Source organism: Beta vulgaris, chromosome 4 (genome assembly GCF_026745355.1).
Source record: "Beta vulgaris subsp. vulgaris cultivar EL10 chromosome 4, EL10.2, whole genome shotgun sequence".
Taxonomy (NCBI): Eukaryota; Viridiplantae; Streptophyta; class Magnoliopsida; order Caryophyllales; family Amaranthaceae; genus Beta; species Beta vulgaris.
The window spans coordinates 60,384,799-60,403,362 of record NC_079205.1 but is presented as its reverse complement, the minus strand read 5'-3'; the positions used below and the strand labels follow the sequence as shown (position 1 = coordinate 60,403,362).

At 35.3% G+C, this 18,564-nt stretch overlaps 1 protein-coding gene across 5 annotated transcripts; it reads right to left on the bottom strand.

The window, feature by feature from the left end:
* Positions 1 to 10,716: 10,716 nt before the first annotated feature.
* LOC104890296 (wall-associated receptor kinase-like 1) lies at positions 10,717 to 16,984 on the bottom strand. Of its 5 annotated transcripts, XM_057394498.1 has the most exons (8): positions 16,849 to 16,864; positions 14,914 to 15,178; positions 14,719 to 14,767; positions 14,121 to 14,203; positions 13,533 to 13,607; positions 12,765 to 13,408; positions 12,494 to 12,652; positions 10,717 to 12,182 (listed from the first exon to the last, which is right to left on the bottom strand). In XM_057394498.1, the coding sequence occupies exons 4-8, from the start codon at positions 14,180 to 14,182 to the stop codon at positions 10,939 to 10,941; spliced, it is 2,184 nt and encodes a 727-aa protein (XP_057250481.1). In that variant the 5' UTR covers positions 14,183 to 14,203; positions 14,719 to 14,767; positions 14,914 to 15,178; positions 16,849 to 16,864; the 3' UTR covers positions 10,717 to 10,938. The 5 variants fall into 5 exon arrangements, with proteins under 5 accessions (XP_057250481.1, XP_057250479.1, XP_019104438.3 ...); XM_057394496.1 differs by lacking the exon at positions 14,914 to 15,178 and having other exon boundaries at positions 16,849 to 16,984; XM_019248893.3 differs by lacking the exon at positions 14,914 to 15,178 and having other exon boundaries at positions 12,765 to 13,380; positions 13,533 to 13,587; positions 16,849 to 16,984.
* Between the last annotated feature and the right edge of the window lie 1,580 nt (positions 16,985 to 18,564).

Sequence of the window (18,564 nt, the reverse complement as noted above, 5' to 3'; positions counted from 1 at the left end):
CCACCTCCTACCACCACCACCCCAATTGCCACCACCTCCATCCCTACAGCCACCTCCTCCACCATTCACTAGCAGCCTCTAAGTACAACCCCCAAGAACAGCCCTCCCTCCCTCCCACCACCTCCACGAGGAGCCCCAACCCTCCTCCCATCCTCCACAATCCGCATACTCCTCTACCATCGGGGCATGGGAGGAACGTCCTACGTTCCTCCCCATCGCCCAATAATTATAGAAATAATTCGCGGGGTGGATGGTGGAGGAGGTGGCGGTTGGCGGGGGTGACAGGTAGAGTCGTAGAGGTGTGTAGTTTTGGACCGGGACCGAAATTCGAACGGAATTGGGAAAAATTTCTGTCGGAGACCCATTCCTAAAAAAAAATCGGATTACAGTTCAACCAAAGGCGAACTGGGTGACACAGGCACCACCCAAAAATCAGTTTCCTTTTTCTTTTAACGTCAGACAAACACATAATATAAAACTAATACCCTCACTAAAAATTAATACAATGTAGCTTTGGTCTGGTGGTAAACTTACAAACAAATTCTTCTTTTTCTTGTTTATTTTATCTTTACTTTTTATTTTTTGCTATTTTTCTTGTCTCTTTTACCACATTTTCTTTTCTATGTTGGATCTTACTTCATAATCTTCAATATTATACATCTCTCTTAATCTTAGCTCTAATTTTTCACTCTTTTTTTTTGCAATATGAAAATTATTCTCCTTCCGTTTTCAAATAAATTCAACAATCTGACTTTGTACACTATTCCTATATTAAGTATGACCAATTTCGAAAAAAGTACAACCAAGATTTATTTACAAAAACCTACAAATAATTTTACTACATAAATTCTTTGATTTGTCTCTAATATTTACGTAAATTTTGAGGCGGCAGGTGGTGGGAAAAAAAAATTCGTACCGACTTGACAATACATAACTATATAAGTCCTTGTACTTCATATCGTTTGTTTAATCTTTATCTTCCTTCTTAATCATAATATTCTAACAACCTTCTTCTCGTTAATTATAACACAACAAAAGCTTCATCTTCTTCTTTATTCTCTTTCAAACCTTCATTCTCTTCTTCCATGGCTGCATTACTCTACACTAGCCTAATAGCATGGCAATTGCAGGTTTTCTTACTCTTTTTTTGTATTGCACTTTATTCTCTAAGGTTAACCTGTACTACAATAACTTTTTGGCCATTTAGTGCTGGATTGCTTAAAGATCAAACGTCGCTGAGGGTGTTGGTGAAGTTGAAATCAACTGTGCTATTTCCTTTCTCCTTCTTCTTCTCGCTTTTTTTTCCTGTTTATTGGGTTTTTTTTCCTTTCTTCCATCTGGGTCTTAGTTCTTATTCAACTAACATGAAGGTACGTCTTCTTAATCTTGAATCTTTTTTTTTTTGTACCAATTTTATTGAATTCTTTGGGATTTTTCTACTCTGTTTATGCATGCGAGTATAATAATATTACTGGGTGTTTTTGTTTTTTTATAAATGTGTAATGTGTAATTCTTTTGACGATGATTTTCATTTAGAAATTTCCATCAATTTGGATCATTGAGTTCTTTGGGTATTTCTTGGGTTTTCTTTTTAGGAGATTTTCTAATCTGTTTTATGAAATTCGATGTTTTTTGTTTTGTGTAAATGTGTAATGTGTATTTCTTTAGACTGTGATTTCATTTAGAAAAGAAAGTTTCATTAATTTGGATTATTGGGTACTTTGATTTTGTAAATATTCACCAGAAAGAACAAATTATAATTCATGTATACAAATTAATAACATCATGATTTCATTTGTTCTTGCAAGTTTAAAGTGTTAATGAAGTTCTTTGTGCGTTTGTGTAAATAAGTATGTTGTTTGCAAGAGTTCGTTTCAAAGAAGATGTGATCAGGTAAGTGTCTGAAATTTCCTACTTCTGTTAAGTTAGTTATGCATATTACTCATAGTTTTTGAAGTGTGTTTTAATTGCTAAAATCTTCTTGTCCCAAATTTACATTTTATGTTAAACTATAGTATAAGTTTTGGTTCTTGATATTTTTGCTTTTTCCTGTCAACTTATGTCTTTATATGAATACAATAGAGAACAGTAGCTAAGTTGCCTAGTCAAACTACATTACTGCCTTCATAAAGATTTGGAAATTTTTTGTGTGAATGTTATATTAATTTTGTTGGAGTTTGGAGTTCAGATTTTTTTTTTTTGATGTTAAACCGTAGCCAACTTAAATAACGATGTCTAATATAGTCTTACAATCCGAGATTAGAAAATCCTTGCAATAATTAGGGGGTGGGGGGATATATGATCTTACAATGTAGTTTAGATATTAGGTTGTTAAAGTTTAGATATTGTTGTTAGTTATGTTAGTTGTAATTCTAACATTAATTTTGTTACCTCTTACAATTAGTATAAATAAGTAGATGTTATAATATTCCTACTCACTTTCTCTCTCTTTTTAATTCACGAGCTCTACAAAGCTCAACAATGGCTACCTTCAATCTTCTTTCTATTTCTTTCTTCTACTTCCTTCATCTCTAAACACAAATTCTAACATGGTATTGGGTCTGCACTCTTAGCTCATTCATTCCGCGGTTTTTTTCCTTTGTCATTGTTTGTATGTTCCATCCTTCTTAAACTGCTAGTTTTTTCCTCATTATCCCTTAATCCTTGTTGTTGAGTCGATTCGTTCGAGTATCGATTCAGACAAGGATGCCTTAATATCAATCCGATCCCAAACCTCGAAGTCTTGAGCTTGGCAAGCAACTCATTTTCCGGCCCTATACCACCATCTCTTGGAAATCTGACCTCATTGATTAACTTGGATTTGGGTACTAATACTCTTAGAGGCACTATTCCGAAAGAACTGAGCCATCTTCAGAGCCTCAAACATCTTGACCTCAGCATCAACAACCTCACTGGAATAGTCCCTGCGCCTATCTATAAGACTATAACATGTCATCTCTAGTCTTTTTCGCCTTGGCATCAAACCAATTGCGGGGTGAGCTTCCTTATGATAGTATAAATTTGTTTGCTGCTCATTTAAAACTTAGTTTGGTATTCTGTCTTAGAGAAGGAGCATGTGACTATATTTCGAATTTCGCCTACATTGTCTGATGTTCCTATGATAAAGCTATTTGTATCCGAGGCTTTTGTGTCTTTCATGATGGTGCAATATTTGCTCTTGACCTATAGCTTTGGTTGCTTTTACCTTGTTTTACTTCTTTACACCCCTCAACTTTTCCCAGCTAAACCACACCTCAAAAAGAGGGCTTTATTTGCTGATGAATGTAGATTTATAAGTTAGGATGCTACTGGAAATATGCTACTGCAATTGTTCTTAACTGATTGTATGTCATATATGTTTTTAGCTACGGTAGAAGGCCAGTTAGCGACTGCTAAAGAACACGAAGCTGTCAAACGATCTTTTCACACATCAGATTTGATATTTGGACAGAACCAACTTTTTGCCGTTATTTTGTTGCGAGTTTGAAGGCTGCTAATTCAAACTAGAAGCTCATCACTGGCAACACCACTGCAGCTTTGCATCTGAAGAGAAGGCAGTTTCTAGAACATGAAGCTGACTACGACCTTATCATACATCAGATTTGATATTTGGAGATAACCAATTTTTGCTGCTAATTCTTTGTGAGCTTGAAGGCTGCTAACTCGGACTACAATCTCACCGGCAACACCACCTCAACATTGCATATGTAGAGAAGGCAGTTTTTTTAACATGACTACGATTTCATACATCAGATTTGATATTTGGAGAACACCCATTTTTGCTGCTAATTCTTTGAGAGTTTGAAGTCTTATGTAGAGAAGGCAGTTTCTTTTCTTCTAGTATTGCGTCAAAGTAGTATATACAATAACAACACCATAGCTTGAAGAGTTGAAGGTGATAGTAGACAGCTGACAGATGACATTTTATTTTGCAACTTCTCCACAAGATAGTATCATAGTAGGCAACCTTTTTTCTTCTATTAGGCGTCAAATTAGAAGTAGATATTACACCAGGCACTAGCTAATTATACATACATAGCTTGGAGGTGATCTTATACAGATGACATTTGACATTTGATTTTGTAACTCCTCCACAATGTAGCATCTTTGCTGCAAGTTTCAAGTGACATTAAATGTGAATTGATCCTCAAACAATTAGTCTCTTTTGAGTTTTTGACAATTCTTGGCCAATTATGGTGTCTTCTTTTGAGTAGAGGCATCATAATGTATAGTGATTCTTGAAGTAGTGTTTTCTGAGAGGCTTGATGTTTTTGGTTATGTTGTGTGCGTGCGTGCGCGTGCTCAAGTGTGGATGAGTGCCAACATTGGTGGGTCGCTTTGGAGAGGAATTACATGCTCCACTTAGTCGATATTACTTGCACCCTCTTCTCTTATCTTGCACGTTCTAATTTGATTACTTGTATCCATAGCTGCTGTTTTTTTTGGGTATTCCATTGATCATTGCGTATCTCTTGAGTTGTCTATGCTAGCCTTTAGTAAATGTTCCAGATTTCTATGTCTTCAAAGAAATTGAAGTTTGACCCTACCTTCTGGATTACCATAATTTCATCATCTATTCCTATGTAATATGATTCTCTTTATTATGGGAATAGAGATTAAGATACTATATAATTCATTCTCTTCCTACCTCATGTTGACTCTTACCCCCCCTAAAGTGTCCTAGTATAGAAGATGGAAACTTTCACAATTTGATGACTAGTTGCAGATAATTAGGAAATCAAATAGAAGGAATTAGAAATTGGAGAGGTTTGCTTGCTAGTTCCAAAAAAGGCTATAGTTGTTTTTTTTTTTTTTTTGACAAGAAGAGCATACATTGATAAAAACATTAAATTATAAGTGAATCCATCTGCCTAGCTTTTATGACTAGGTTGTGGACTTTGGTTATTTGAGGACTCGCAATACATAGACTAACAAGCCCATCCTTAAACCCACTACTAGACGACATAAGACTAGGATTTAACACACTACTAATATCTGGCTTACTAAGAACATCTAACTTCAGACAAGGACTTGACGCATTATGAACATCTGACTTATTGATAGCAACACAAGAACTTGAAGCTAGTTTTTTCATTGAGCTTTGGGAAGGGTCTTCAATGAAACCAAATTTCTTCTTTATTCCTACACGCAACTTGCCAATAACATCAAACTTAGGAATGAAACAAGACCTTTTCTTACTACTAGTCTTCAGGATTCTCTTGCAATTCCCTAACCGTGATCAAGCTTTGCTATGCTTTCCTTGTCCTTGAATTTCCTTGGAGGCTAATAAAATTAATATTGAAAATACAAATGGTGAGGCTACCTAATGAATTTCCATTGTTTTAAAATGTGTGCAACTTTATTGTAGAATACACAATATTATAATTTGAAACCGTAGGCTAATGTTTGAAATATGTTCCCATATGTTTGTAAATAAGCTTTATCAATTATAATGTAACTCAAATTAACCTAAACACCACTTTCATACTACTTACTAGGACACTTTAGGGTGGGGGGTGTTTAAAGTCAACATGAGGTAGAAAGAGAATGAATTATATAGAGAATCATATTACATAGGAATAGATGATGAAAATATGGTAATGCAGAGCGTAGGGTCAAACTTCAATTTCTTTGAAGACATAGAAATCTGGAACATTTACTAAAGGCTAGCATGGACAACTCAAAAGATACGCAATGATCAATGGGGTACCCAAAAAAACAGCAGCTATGGATACTAGTAATCAGATTAGAACATGCAAGATAAGAGAAGAGGATGAAAGTAATATCGACTAAGCGGAGCATGTAATTCCTCCAAAGCGACCCACCAATGTTGGCACTCATCCACACTTGAGCACGAATGCACGCGCGCACGCACAAACACAACATAACCAACAACATCAGGCCAGTCAGAAAACACTACTTCAAGAATCACTATACATTATGATGCCTCTACTCAAAAGAAGACACCATAATTGGCCACAGATTGTCAAAAACTCAAAAGAGACTAATTGTTAGAGAATCAATTCACATTTAATGTCACTTGAAACTTGCAGCAAAGATGCTACATTGTGGAGGAGTTACAAAATCAAATGTCATCTGTATAAGATCACCTCCAAGGTATGGATGTACAATTAGCTAGTGCCTGGTGTTATAATATCTACTTCTAATTTGACGCCTAATAGAAGAAAAAAGGTTGCCTACTATGATACTATCTTGTGGAGAAGTTGCAAAATAAAATGTCATCTTTCAGCTGTCTACTATCACCTTCAACTCTTCAAGCTATGGTGTTGTTATTGTATGTACTACTTTGACGCAATATTAGAAGAAAAGAAACTGCCTTCTCTACATAAGCCTTCAAACTCACAAAGAAATAGCAGCAAAAATGGGTGTTCTCCAAATATCAAATCTGATGTATGAAACCGTAGTCATGTTAAAAAAAACTGCCTTCTCTACATATGCAATGCTGAGGTAGTGTTGCCGGCGAGATTGTAGTCTGAGTTAGCAGCCTTCAAGCTCACAAAGAATTAGCAGCAAAAATTGGTTATCTCCAAATATCAAATCTGATGTATGATAAGGTCGTAGTCAGCTTCATGTTCTAAAAACTGCCTTCTCTTCAGATGCAAAGTTGCAGTGGTGTTGCCAATGATGAGCTTCTAGTTTGAATTAGCAGCCTTCAAACTCACAAAAAAATAACAGCAAAAAGTTGGTTTTGTCCAAATATCAAATCTGATGTGTGAAAAGATCGTAGTCAGCTTCGTGTTCTTTAGCAGTCGCTAACTGGCCTTCTACCGTAGCTAAAAACACAAATGACATACAATCAGTTAGGACAATTGCAGTACCATATTTTCATTAGCATCCTAACATACTTCCTCCGTTCCCATAATGGAAAGTGTAGCGAGTAAAAAGAAACGGAGGAAGTATAAATCTACATTCATCAGCAAACAAAACCCTCTTTTTGAGGTGTTGTTTAGCTAGGAAAAGTTTAGGGGTGTAAAGAAGAAAAACAAGGTAAGAACAACCAAAGCTATAGGTCAACAAACAAACATTTCACCATCATGAAAGACACAAAAGCCTCGGATACAAATAGCTTTATCATATTAACATCAGACAATGTAGGCGAAATTCGAAATATAGTCACTGGCTCCTTCTCTAAGACAGAGCACCAAACTAAGCTTTAGTGAGCACCAAACAAATTTCAACAATATCTTGAACATAATAGTTTTATCATAGTAACATCAGACAATGTAGGCCAAAATCCAAACATAGCCACAGGCTCCTTCTCTAAGACAGATTACCAAACTAAGTTTTAATGAGCAGCAAATAAATTTCAACAATATCTTGAAAATTAGTCATTCACACAAAAAATTTCCAAATCTTTATGAACGTAGTAATGTAGTTTAGCTAGACTACTTAGCTACTATTGTGTCTGACTGTCTGTTGTATTTATATAAAGACACAAGTTGACAGGAAAAAGCAAAAATATGAAGAACCAAAACTTATACTATAGTTTAACATAAAATGTAACTTTGGGACAAGAAGATTTTAACAATCAAAAACACTTCAAAAACTATGAGTCATATGCATAAGTTAACTTTACAGAAGTAGGAAACAACAGACACCAAAATTACCTGTTCACATCTTCTTTGAAACGAACTCTTGCAACCATAGCAAACAACATACTCATCTACACACACACCCACAAAGAACTTCATTAGCACTTCAAACTTGCAAGGACAAATGAATTCATGATGTTATGAATTTGGATACATGAATTATGGTAAATTTGGGTTTAATTTGTTCTTTCTTGTGAATATTTACAAAATCAATGTACCCAATGATACAAATTGATGAAACTTTCTTTTCTAAATGAAATCACAGTCTAAAGAAATACACATTACACATTTACAAAAAACAAAAACACCCAGTAATATTAATTATTATACTCGCATGCATAAAACAGAGTAGAAAAATCCCAAAGAATTCAATAAAATTGGTACAAAAAAGGAAATTCAAGATTAAGAAGAAGTACCTTCATGTTAGTTGAATAAGAACTAAGACCCAGATGGAAGAAAGGAAAAAAAACCCAATAAACAGGAAAAAAAAGGCAGAAAATGAAGAAGAAAGGAAATAGAAATCGAAAAGCACAGTTGATTTCAACTTCACCAACACCCTCAACGACGTTTGAGTTTTAAGCAATCCAGCACTAAATGGCCAAAAAGTTATTGTAGTACAGGTTACCCTTAGAGAAAAAAGTGCAATACAAACAAAGAGCAAGAAAACCTGCAATTGCCATGCTATTAGGCTAGTATAGAGTAATGCAGCCATGGAAGAAGAGAATGAAGGTTTGAAAGAGAATAAGAAGAAGATGAAGCTTTTGTTGTGTTATAATTAACGCGAAAAAGGTTGTTAGAATATTTTGATTAAGAAGGAAGCTAAAGATTAAACAAACGAAATGAAGTACAAGGACTTATATAGTGTGAAATCCAAAAATGTTGCATATTTAAGTGAACTTTGATCTTCACAGTGAAAATGTTGCATATTTAAGTGTTTGTCTTACCTGTTTATTAAATCAAATGAAGGTGCGTTCTCTTCAACTTAAAAAATTAAGTTGGTTGGATTCTGTTGAGCTTGATACGGTTGCTGGTTGATTTTGTTGACCTTGATAATGTTGTTGGTTGGATTCTGTTGAGCTTGATACAGTTGCTGGTTGATTTTGTTGACCTTGATAATGTTGCTGGTTGGATTCTGTTGAGCTTGATATTTACCCTGTTTTGGAATGAGGCCAAGTGTTCGATGACGAAAATTTTCCGAGAGCAAATCAGAAAGATCTACTTTTTTGAGCATGTTAAATGCTGGTTGCTCTTGAGCTTGCTAAATGTCCCGTTTCGAAATAAGGTCTCAAAACTTGTCCCATTTTGTTTATTAAAATGATTGAAACCCAAGTTGCTATGTTGGGAACTCTCACTAGAGTACACGTTGTCTCGTTTTGGACTACTTTAGTGTGGTGATGCCCATAGTATCTTGTTGGATTCAAATAATTTTAGTTGACAATTTGGATAAGTGTTTTGGGGCCATGTGCTCGATGATGATAATACTCTGAGAGCCCAAATCTAGACTTATCTTTTTCAAAACATAACATTTGGTATGGTCATATTTTGGTGAGTTATTACATAAAAATTTTCGTCCTTTTTTTTCCATATGTTATCCATGCTAACTTATTTTTTTGTATTGTAGGGTGCAATGTGGTGGCAGATATGAATTTTAGGATATTAGGGTTTTAATATCGAAATAAGGTCTCAAAACTTGTCCTATTTTGTTTATTAAAATGATTGAAACCCAAGTTGCTATGTTGGGAACTCTCACTAGAGTACACGTCGTCTCTTTTTGGACTATTTTAGTGTGGTGATGCCCATAGTATCTTGTTGGATTCAAATAATTTTAGTTGACAATTTGGGTAAGTGTTTTGGGGTCATGTGCTCGATGATGATAATACTCTGAGAGCCCAAATCTAAACTTATCTTTTTCAAAACATAACATTTGGTATGGTTATATTTTGGTGAGTTATTACATAAAATTTTTCATCCTTTTTTTTCCATATGTTATCCATGCTAACTTATTTTTTTGTATTATAGGGTGCAATGTGGTGGCAGATATGAATTTTAGGATATTAGGGTTTTAATATATTGTAAATAGAAGTGGAACATTTGTTAGGTTTTTTGTTTTTATGTTTGTTGCTTAGTTGTAATTACATTGTGATATAAATAAAAATTTGGTTTTGATTTTTTACATTTGATCCATGAGATTTTAGTATAGTTTTTTTTATTCTTTGATTCTATATTTGTTTTATAATAGTACATCAAACATTCCTAAATTATTAAAGGGCTTTGACAAATAATTTGCTATTGCAAGTAATCAAAATAGTAAAAGTAACATCGAGTGGAAGTGTTTAAAAATAAATAACCAGCAATCAATGTCATGAATTATATTTGAAAAATCAAAAATAAGATAACCAGCAATCAATGTGGGGTGAGTTAAGGTAGAAAGAAAATTTTTATTAACAATGATGGATTTCATTAATTATATTTGAAGAATTAAAACAAATAAATAATCATATTCCATAGCCCATACAAGTGATACAACCATGTAAGTATTTCTCTTTATTAAAATACACAAAGGTCTTAAATTTTGATTATTGAGAATTCAACTTTTTAATGCAAATAGTAATGTAAAATTGAAATTACATTTTTTTCTTTGTCTAGCTATTAAGGTGTCATGTCATTTTACGCCAATAATTTAGGTAAATTAAAAAATACGAAATGAGGTGTTACATTTTGAAATAGTTGAGTTTGAGTATTTGAGACAATTGTTTTCTATATATTTCAAAACTGTTTTATTCAGTTTGATTCGATTTAGTTTAAAACAGTTTTATGCAGTTTAGTTAATAACAATTTTATTCAGTTTGATTCAGTTCAGTTAGAAACAGTTTTATTATATTCTATATTATTCTGGTTATTCATTTCACCTCAAGCATCCGTGTTGGATCCTCGACATTTGAACATGGATGAAACACTTGACGCTTCGTTTTGGGCCAAAAAAATGAAAAGTTTCAAACAAATAATCAAGTCGGACACTTGGACACGTACCCATGTCGGACATGGGTATCCTAATCCGAGCAACATAGATTATATTTGTAATATTTCCTCCTCGAATAACAAAAAAGAAAAATAATTCACCATCCAAGTTCTTATAATTTGACATTGATAATACAAGATCAATACAGCAAAGCAAATTACTCTTACACCACACCTAAACCAAGCCTTAGCACATTCGGCTGCCGAATAACAAAGCCTAGATGTATATCTTAATGGAAACTAGTAAGTGGAAAGAAGAAAAAAGTACTGAAAATTCTAAGTCATGATATCAAAGTTCACAACAAAACTATTTGAGGCTGTTAGCACCTTTTGATCTTAGTGCAGAAAATATAGTAGTGAAAGATTCAGTTAAAGGTAAAGAACAATCTTCTTCTGTGTAAGATGTGTGTGAAGGCAATACATTATCACTTGTATTCACTTCAAAATCTTCGAATTTCTGCACATCGATCTCTGACAGTGTCTTTTCAAGTGAAACAGGCACATCTTCCAGTTTACTGATCACCTCCAACTGTATCGCGACTTCTCTCATTGTTGGCCTTTGTCTCCCATCCATGTTCAAACACTGCTTAGCAAGATTGGCAGTGGCAAGGATGGTTTCTTTCTTACCCTCTTTTGCAACTCGAGCAGCCAATATATCATGCAATTCCAAATTTTCCAAAGCTGACAGAAACCACAACACTAGGCTCTGACCATTAACAGAGTCAGAACGACGAATAGCCTTTGACCCTGTCAAAAGCTCCACTAAAACTACCCCAAAGCTGTAAACATCACTCTTATCAGTGAATTGGTGTGATCGGAAGTATTCAGGATCCAGATAACCAAATGTACCTTGAACACAAGTGGTTAAATGTGTTTTATCAGTGGCAATAGACCTTGATGTTCCAAAATCTGATAGTTTAGCTCTATATTTCGCGTCAAGAAGTATATTAGTGGATTTAACATCTCTATGGAATATGGGCTTTGAGGATGCAGAGTGCAAGTAAGAAAGAGCTCCGGCTACTTCTATAGCAATTTGTAAGCGCATTTCCCATGTAACCGGGAAATCTTCACTAGGATCATGGATACATTTAGAAAGAGTCCCGTTTAGTACAAATTCATAGACTAGCAGAGGAACTTGTGTCTCCAAACAACATCCTAATAGCTTGACAATATTTCTATGGTTAATTTGTGATAAAATGACCACCTCATTTATAAATTGACCCAACTGGCTCTGTCCTTCTATTTTGGATTTTTTTATGGCAACAATATTTCCATCACTCAACATACCTTTATAAACTGTACCTTGACCTCCCTGACCCAGAACTCTGTCATTATTAAAATTATCAGTAGCTTTCTCTAGCTCATCAGCAGTAAAAATCCTTGTTTTTTCTATCATACCGTCCTTGGATGACATTTGTTGTCGCAGTAAAAAACCACCATTTTGCTTAAAGTTTTTAGCCTTTTCCATTATCTTCCTTCTTCTTTGAGCTACAATGAAAAGCCAAAACCCACTGGGAAAGAGAAGCATAGATCCCAACCCCAAGCCAAGTCCTGTAAAGCACAGATTACAGATTCATTATGCTCAAGAAAACATAGCAAATAGCAAAATGGTCGTTCACCCACCCTAACGCTTAATTAGTTTAGTTGGTTGAAATGGAACAGAAGACCGAAATTTTAACTTGTTCAGGAAAAAAGATCTTTACAGCAAGGGATTCTTTTATTTTCATTCCAAACTAATGTTTCAGCAAAGTAACCAAGTTTCTCATTCTAGGTTAAGGACTAATATACATAACAACCTCAGTTAACTCTGTTTCATATATGATCTATCTTAACAATAGTTACTGCTTTAGAAATAACATTACCAAGACTGTAGACCAATTTCAAGCTCTTAGAATGACAACCAGTTCCATCTTTCCTGCCATCACCATAATAGCCAGTTGAACAGTGACATTTATAGCTACCTGGAGTGTTGAGACAAGTGCTGGAACAAGGATTATTTGCCTTTGCACACTCATCAATTTCTGGGAAATGAGATACAAATAGTTATATGGGTCTACAGTATATGATCTTGAATTGTAAGCTGCCAAAAGAAAACAATTACATGTAATTGAAGAGGGTGATCAACATACTAACCTGTGCAACCTGGGCTAAGATAAGGATTGCCCTCATACCCATGAAGACATTTACATCGATATCCTACAACACTCAGAACCTGATCAAGATCAATGCAAGTTGTATACTGTTGACACACATATGTAGTTGAGTTCCTCTGAGCATCCTTACAGAACTCGTTGGGAATAAACCAGTCAAGCACTAAAGGCACACTTTTCAGAAGCCCAGCATCCTGAAATCCCCGAATTCTGACACTTGATTTTTTAACTATGAAGGCATAGCTGCAATTCCCGTATGAAACAGTTGTATTGTAATATATCTTTTCTAGGCTACTATTCCAGGCACGTAAGCCCTTTGGAATAGAAGCTTCGCAACAACCAATGCCAGAGCACATCTTATCATTTATATCCTCTTCTCTGGTACACAAGGCAACACAGCTAACAACTTCCCGGCCAGTCATTGTTTGTGCCTCGATCAATCCATAGTGATGGCAACCAGTGACCACAAACTTGTTGGAGGTGGATGACACTGAATAAGGCAGGGCTGTCAGATCAACCGTACGCCAAGTGTTGTCTTCACCTGATCCTCTTTCTACAGAGTCGCAAGAAGAAGCAGCAGGACGAGCTGTTACTGTCAACTGGGTCTCAGATATATCAAGAATCTGTCTACCAGGAAATCTAGGTAAAGAGAAATTCTTTTGCACGTCACAGACAATAACAAAGTTATCCCCCAAGGAGCAGCCTCTCCCAATGCCAAAAGGGTAGGGGATTGTCACATTTCCACACTTACGTGGGCATCCAGGCAGTGTAGTATTGGCAGCAGTGAGCATGGTGGCTGGTTGTGACTGTGAGAATGAGGCTTGTACTAGACATGGAAAAGCAAGCAGAAGCCATGTCAGAAAAAGGAAAATTATCTGTAAAAGAAGCATATCTATTGCCTTTGCTGTGACCATGTCATGAACAATTTTTAACCCTATATATTCATGTCACCCAACAATCTTTTGCATACAATACACTGTAAGTGGTAAAAACACGTTGGCATAAACATCAGCATCAGCATTACCCAATTAATTTACAAAGATACTCCTGCCCAAGGTGGATAGGAGGGTCAAATTACGCGGCCTTACCCTAACAAGTAGATCAATAACAATAAATTTTTAGTCCAAAACACCCTAAAAGTCAATAAATAAATACAACCAAGACTATTATAATTAGCCACTTAAATGTTAGTCCATATCCAAATCCAAAGAATATTAACTGTGATAGTTCCAAATAACATGGATTATGGGTGGGAAATGCAACATGATTATGTTAGTATTAATTAGTTAACGGGGAAACAAAGATAATTTTTATAATTAAAGGTCACTAGAGCACTAACATGAAATATATATCTTTAGTCTTCATCAAGCCAATCTGCACTAGGTCATAGTCCAATGGCATACTTCTCTTCTCGTTTGCTTTCTGTAAATACAAAACCAAAGGCAAATGTAAGTATGATTAGTAGCTGCTGAATTATTAACAGCCACTAAACAAAAATTACTGTGGTCCAACATAACTTTCAGTTAGCCAATTGTCAAAAATAATAATATTAGACTACTAGTTTATCTTCCTCCAAAAGAACTAGTATGTTGCTCATTATGTTCATATAGTTTCCATATACTCCTCACATTCACATATTTCTCTGTCAGATTTGAGTAAACTAATTTACACTACAGGAAGCATGAATAAAGAATATTACAAATCAGATCAATCATCTAACTAATATAATATCAGAAACGGAGTGATAACTGTCTGTTTTGCTTGTTTGCTCCGAGCGTTCAAACGTATAGTAAGGACAATGCATTTCTATTCTTTTCATGTTTTCCTTACTATAAAACCTGAAGAGTTTCAGCTTACAAATAGAGAATTATAGGAAAATTCAGTTTAAAGAGTTCGTTTTACTACTGTTGCTGATAATGAGTTCAGAAGTTCATAACTTCATATAAAGGGTTTTCAAGTGATCGACAAAGCCTCCTTCTTGGGTACCTGAAATCATAGAAGTAACAATGTCAAATGCCATAAACTACAGCCTACCACTACAACAAGACAACAATAATAACAACCAACACTTTAGTGTGTCTCTTAACTTGGCAGAGACTAGGAGGTAAAATTCATTTAAGTTACTCACTTACCAAACATCAAGAATAAAACATTAGGGAGAAGACTATACACGAGTCGTCCCACGACAGTTGGAGCAACTCCAGGAGCTCACATCTCCATGAAGAGCTGGCTCGTAAAGGGGAGTCTATTGGCTTTGCACAGTCCATCAATAATAGTTGTATGTTTGTAGTTTTGCAATACCGCTTGATCATGATTTCGAAACTTAGTATAAGATCAGGATCACAACCATTTTGGACCACGAGATCAAGTAGCATTTTTGCATCTTCCATCTGCGGTCTGGCCACAGAAACAACCTTCCAGTAATGCATATTTGTAAATAATCACATCTGGAGCCTCGTCTCTCTCAATCATGAATTATAGAATAGCTTGTACTTCATCAATACTCCTATCTTTAGAGAGCATGTCAACCAACATGCTGAGGGTTATGAATTTGGATAGATGAATTATGGTAACTTCGAGTTTAATTTGTTCTTTCTGGTGAAAATTTACAAAATCAATGTAGCCAATAATCCAAATTGATGAAACTTTCTTTTCTAAGTGAGATCACAGTCTAAAGAAATACACATTACACATTTACGCAAAACAAAAAACACCCAGTAACATTATACTCGAATTTCATAAAACAGAGTAGAAAATTCCCTAAAAATAAAACCCATGAAATACCCAAAGAATTCAATTATCCAAATTGATGGAAATTTCTAAATGGAATCATCGTCTAAAGACTTACACATTACACATTTACAAAAAAAACAAAGACACCCAGTAATATTATTATACTCGCATTCATAAAAGAGAGTAGAAAAAACCCCCCAAAAAGAAAACCCTTGAAATCCCAAAGAATTCAATAAAATTGGTAAGAAAAAAAATCCAAAATTAAGAAGAAGTACCTTCATGTTAGTTGAATAAGAACTAAGACCCAGATGGAAGAGAGGAAAAAAAAAACCTAATAAACAGGAAAAAAAAAAAGGCAGAAAATGAAGAAGAAAGGAAAAAAAATCGAAAAGTACAGTTGATTTCAACTTCACCAAACCCTCAGCGACGTTTGAGTTTTAAGCAATCCATATCCAGCACAAAATGGCCAAAAAGTTATTGTAGCATAGTTACCCTTTTAGGGAATAAAGTGCAAAACAAAAAAAGAGCAAGAAAACCTGCAATCGCCATGCTACTAGGCTAGTGTAGAGTAATGCAGCCATGGAAGAAGAGAATAAGAAGAAGATGAAGCTTTTGTTGTCCTATAATTAACGCGAAAAAGATTGTTAGAATATGGAGTATATTGAAGCTAAAGATTAAACAAAACGAAATGAAGTACAAGGGCTTATAGTTCAGTTTCTTCAGTTCAGTTGAGCAACAGTTTGCAGTTTAACCATCGATTTTCAACCAAATTGAGAGCATACATGACACAATCACATTGTCGGATCCTCGACATTTGAACATGGATGAACACTTGGACGCTTCGTTTTGGGCCAAAAAATTGAAAAGTTTCAAAACAAATAATCAAGTCGAACACTTGGACGCGTACCCGTGTCGGACATGGGTATCCTAATCCGAGCAACATAGATTATATTTGTAATGTTTCCTCCTCGAATAAGAAAAAAGAAAAATTATTCACCATCAAAGTTCTTATAATTTGACATTGATAATACAAGATCAATACAGCAAAGCAAATTACTCTTACACCACACCTAAACCAAGCATTAGCACATTCGGCTGCCGACTAACAAAGCCTAGATGTATATCTTAATGGAAACTAGTAAGTGGAAAGAAGAAAAAAGTACTGAAAATTCTAAGTCATGATATCAAAGTTCACAACAAAACTATTTGAAGCTGTTAGCACCTTTTGATCTTAGTACAGAAAATATAGTAGTGAAAGATTTAGTTAAAGGTAAAGAACAATCTTCTTCTGTGTAAGATGTGCGTGAAGGCAATACATTATCACTTGTACTCACTTCAAAATCTTCGAATTTCTGCACATCGATCTCTGACAGAGTCTTTTGAAGTGAAACAGGCACATCTTCCAGTTTACTGATCATCTCCAACTGTAACGCGACTTCTCTCATCGTTGGCCTTTGTCTCCCATCCATGTTCAAACACTGCTTCGCAAGATTGGCAGTGGCAAGGATGGTTTCTTTCTTACCCTCTTTTGCAACTCGAGCAGCCAATATATCATACAAGTTCAAATTTTCCAAAGCTGACAGAAACCACAAAACTAGGCTCTGTCCATTAACAGAGTCAGAACGACGAATAGCCTTTGACCCTGTCAAAAGCTCCACTAGAACTACCCCAAAGCTGTAAACATCACTCTTGTCAGTGAATTGGTGTGATCGGAAGTATTCAGGATCTAGATAACCAAATGTACCTTGAACACAAGTGGTTAAATGTGATTTATCAGTGGCAATAGACCTTGATGTTCCAAAATCTGATAGTTTAGCTCTATATTTCGCGTCAAGAAGTATATTAGTGGATTTAACATCTCTATGGAAAATGGGCTTTGAGGATGCGGAGTGCAAGTAAGAAAGAGCTCTGGCTACTTCTATAGCAATTTGTAAGCGCATTTCCCATGTAACCGGGAAATCTTCACTGGGGTCGTGGATACACTTAGAAAGAGTCCCGTTTGGTACAAATTCATAGACTAGCAGAGGAACTTGTGTCTCCAAACAACATCCTAATAGCTTGACAATATTTCTATGGTTAATTTGTGATAAAATGACCACCTCATTTATAAATTGCTCAACTGGCTCTGTCCTTCTATTTTGGATTTTTTTATGGCAACAATATTTCCATCACCAACATACCTTTATAAACTGTACCTTGACCTCCCTGACCCAGAACTCTGTCTTTTAAAATTATCAGTAGCTCTTCTCTAGCTCATCAGCAGTAAATAACCTTGTTTTTCTATCATACCGTCCTTGGATGACATTTGTTGTCGCAGTAGAAACCACCATTTTGCTTAAAGTTTTTAGCCTTTTCCATTATCTTCCTTCTTCTTTGAGCTACAATGAAAAGCCAAAACCCACTGGGAAAGAGAAGCATAGATCCCAACCCCAAGCCAAGTCCTGTAAAGCGCAGATTACAGATTCATTATGCTCAAGAAAACTAGCAAATAGCAAAATGGTCAATCACCCACCCTAACACTTAATTAGTTTAGTTGGTTTAAATGGAACAGAAGACTGGAATTTCAACTTGTTCAGGAAAAAAAGATCTTTACAACAAGGGATTCTTTTATTTTCATTCCAAACTAATGTTGCAGCAGAGTAACCAAGTTTCTCATTTTAGGTTAAGAAGTAATATACATAACTACCTCGGCAAACTCTGTTTCATACATGATCTATCTTAACAATAATTATTCCTTTAAAAATAACTTTACCAAGACTGTAGACCAATTTCAAGCTCTTAGAACGACAACCAGTTCCGTCTTTCCTGCCATCACCATAATAGCCAGTTGAACAGTGACAATTATAGCTACCTGGAGTATTGAGACAAGTGCCGGAACAAGGATTATTTGCCTTTGCACACTCATCAATTTCTGGGAGATAAGATAAAAATAGTTATATGGGGTTACAGGTTATGATCTTGATTTGTAAGCTGCCAAAAGAAAACAATTACATGTAATTGAAGATGGTGATCAACATACTAACCTGTGCAACCCGGGCTAAGATAAGGTT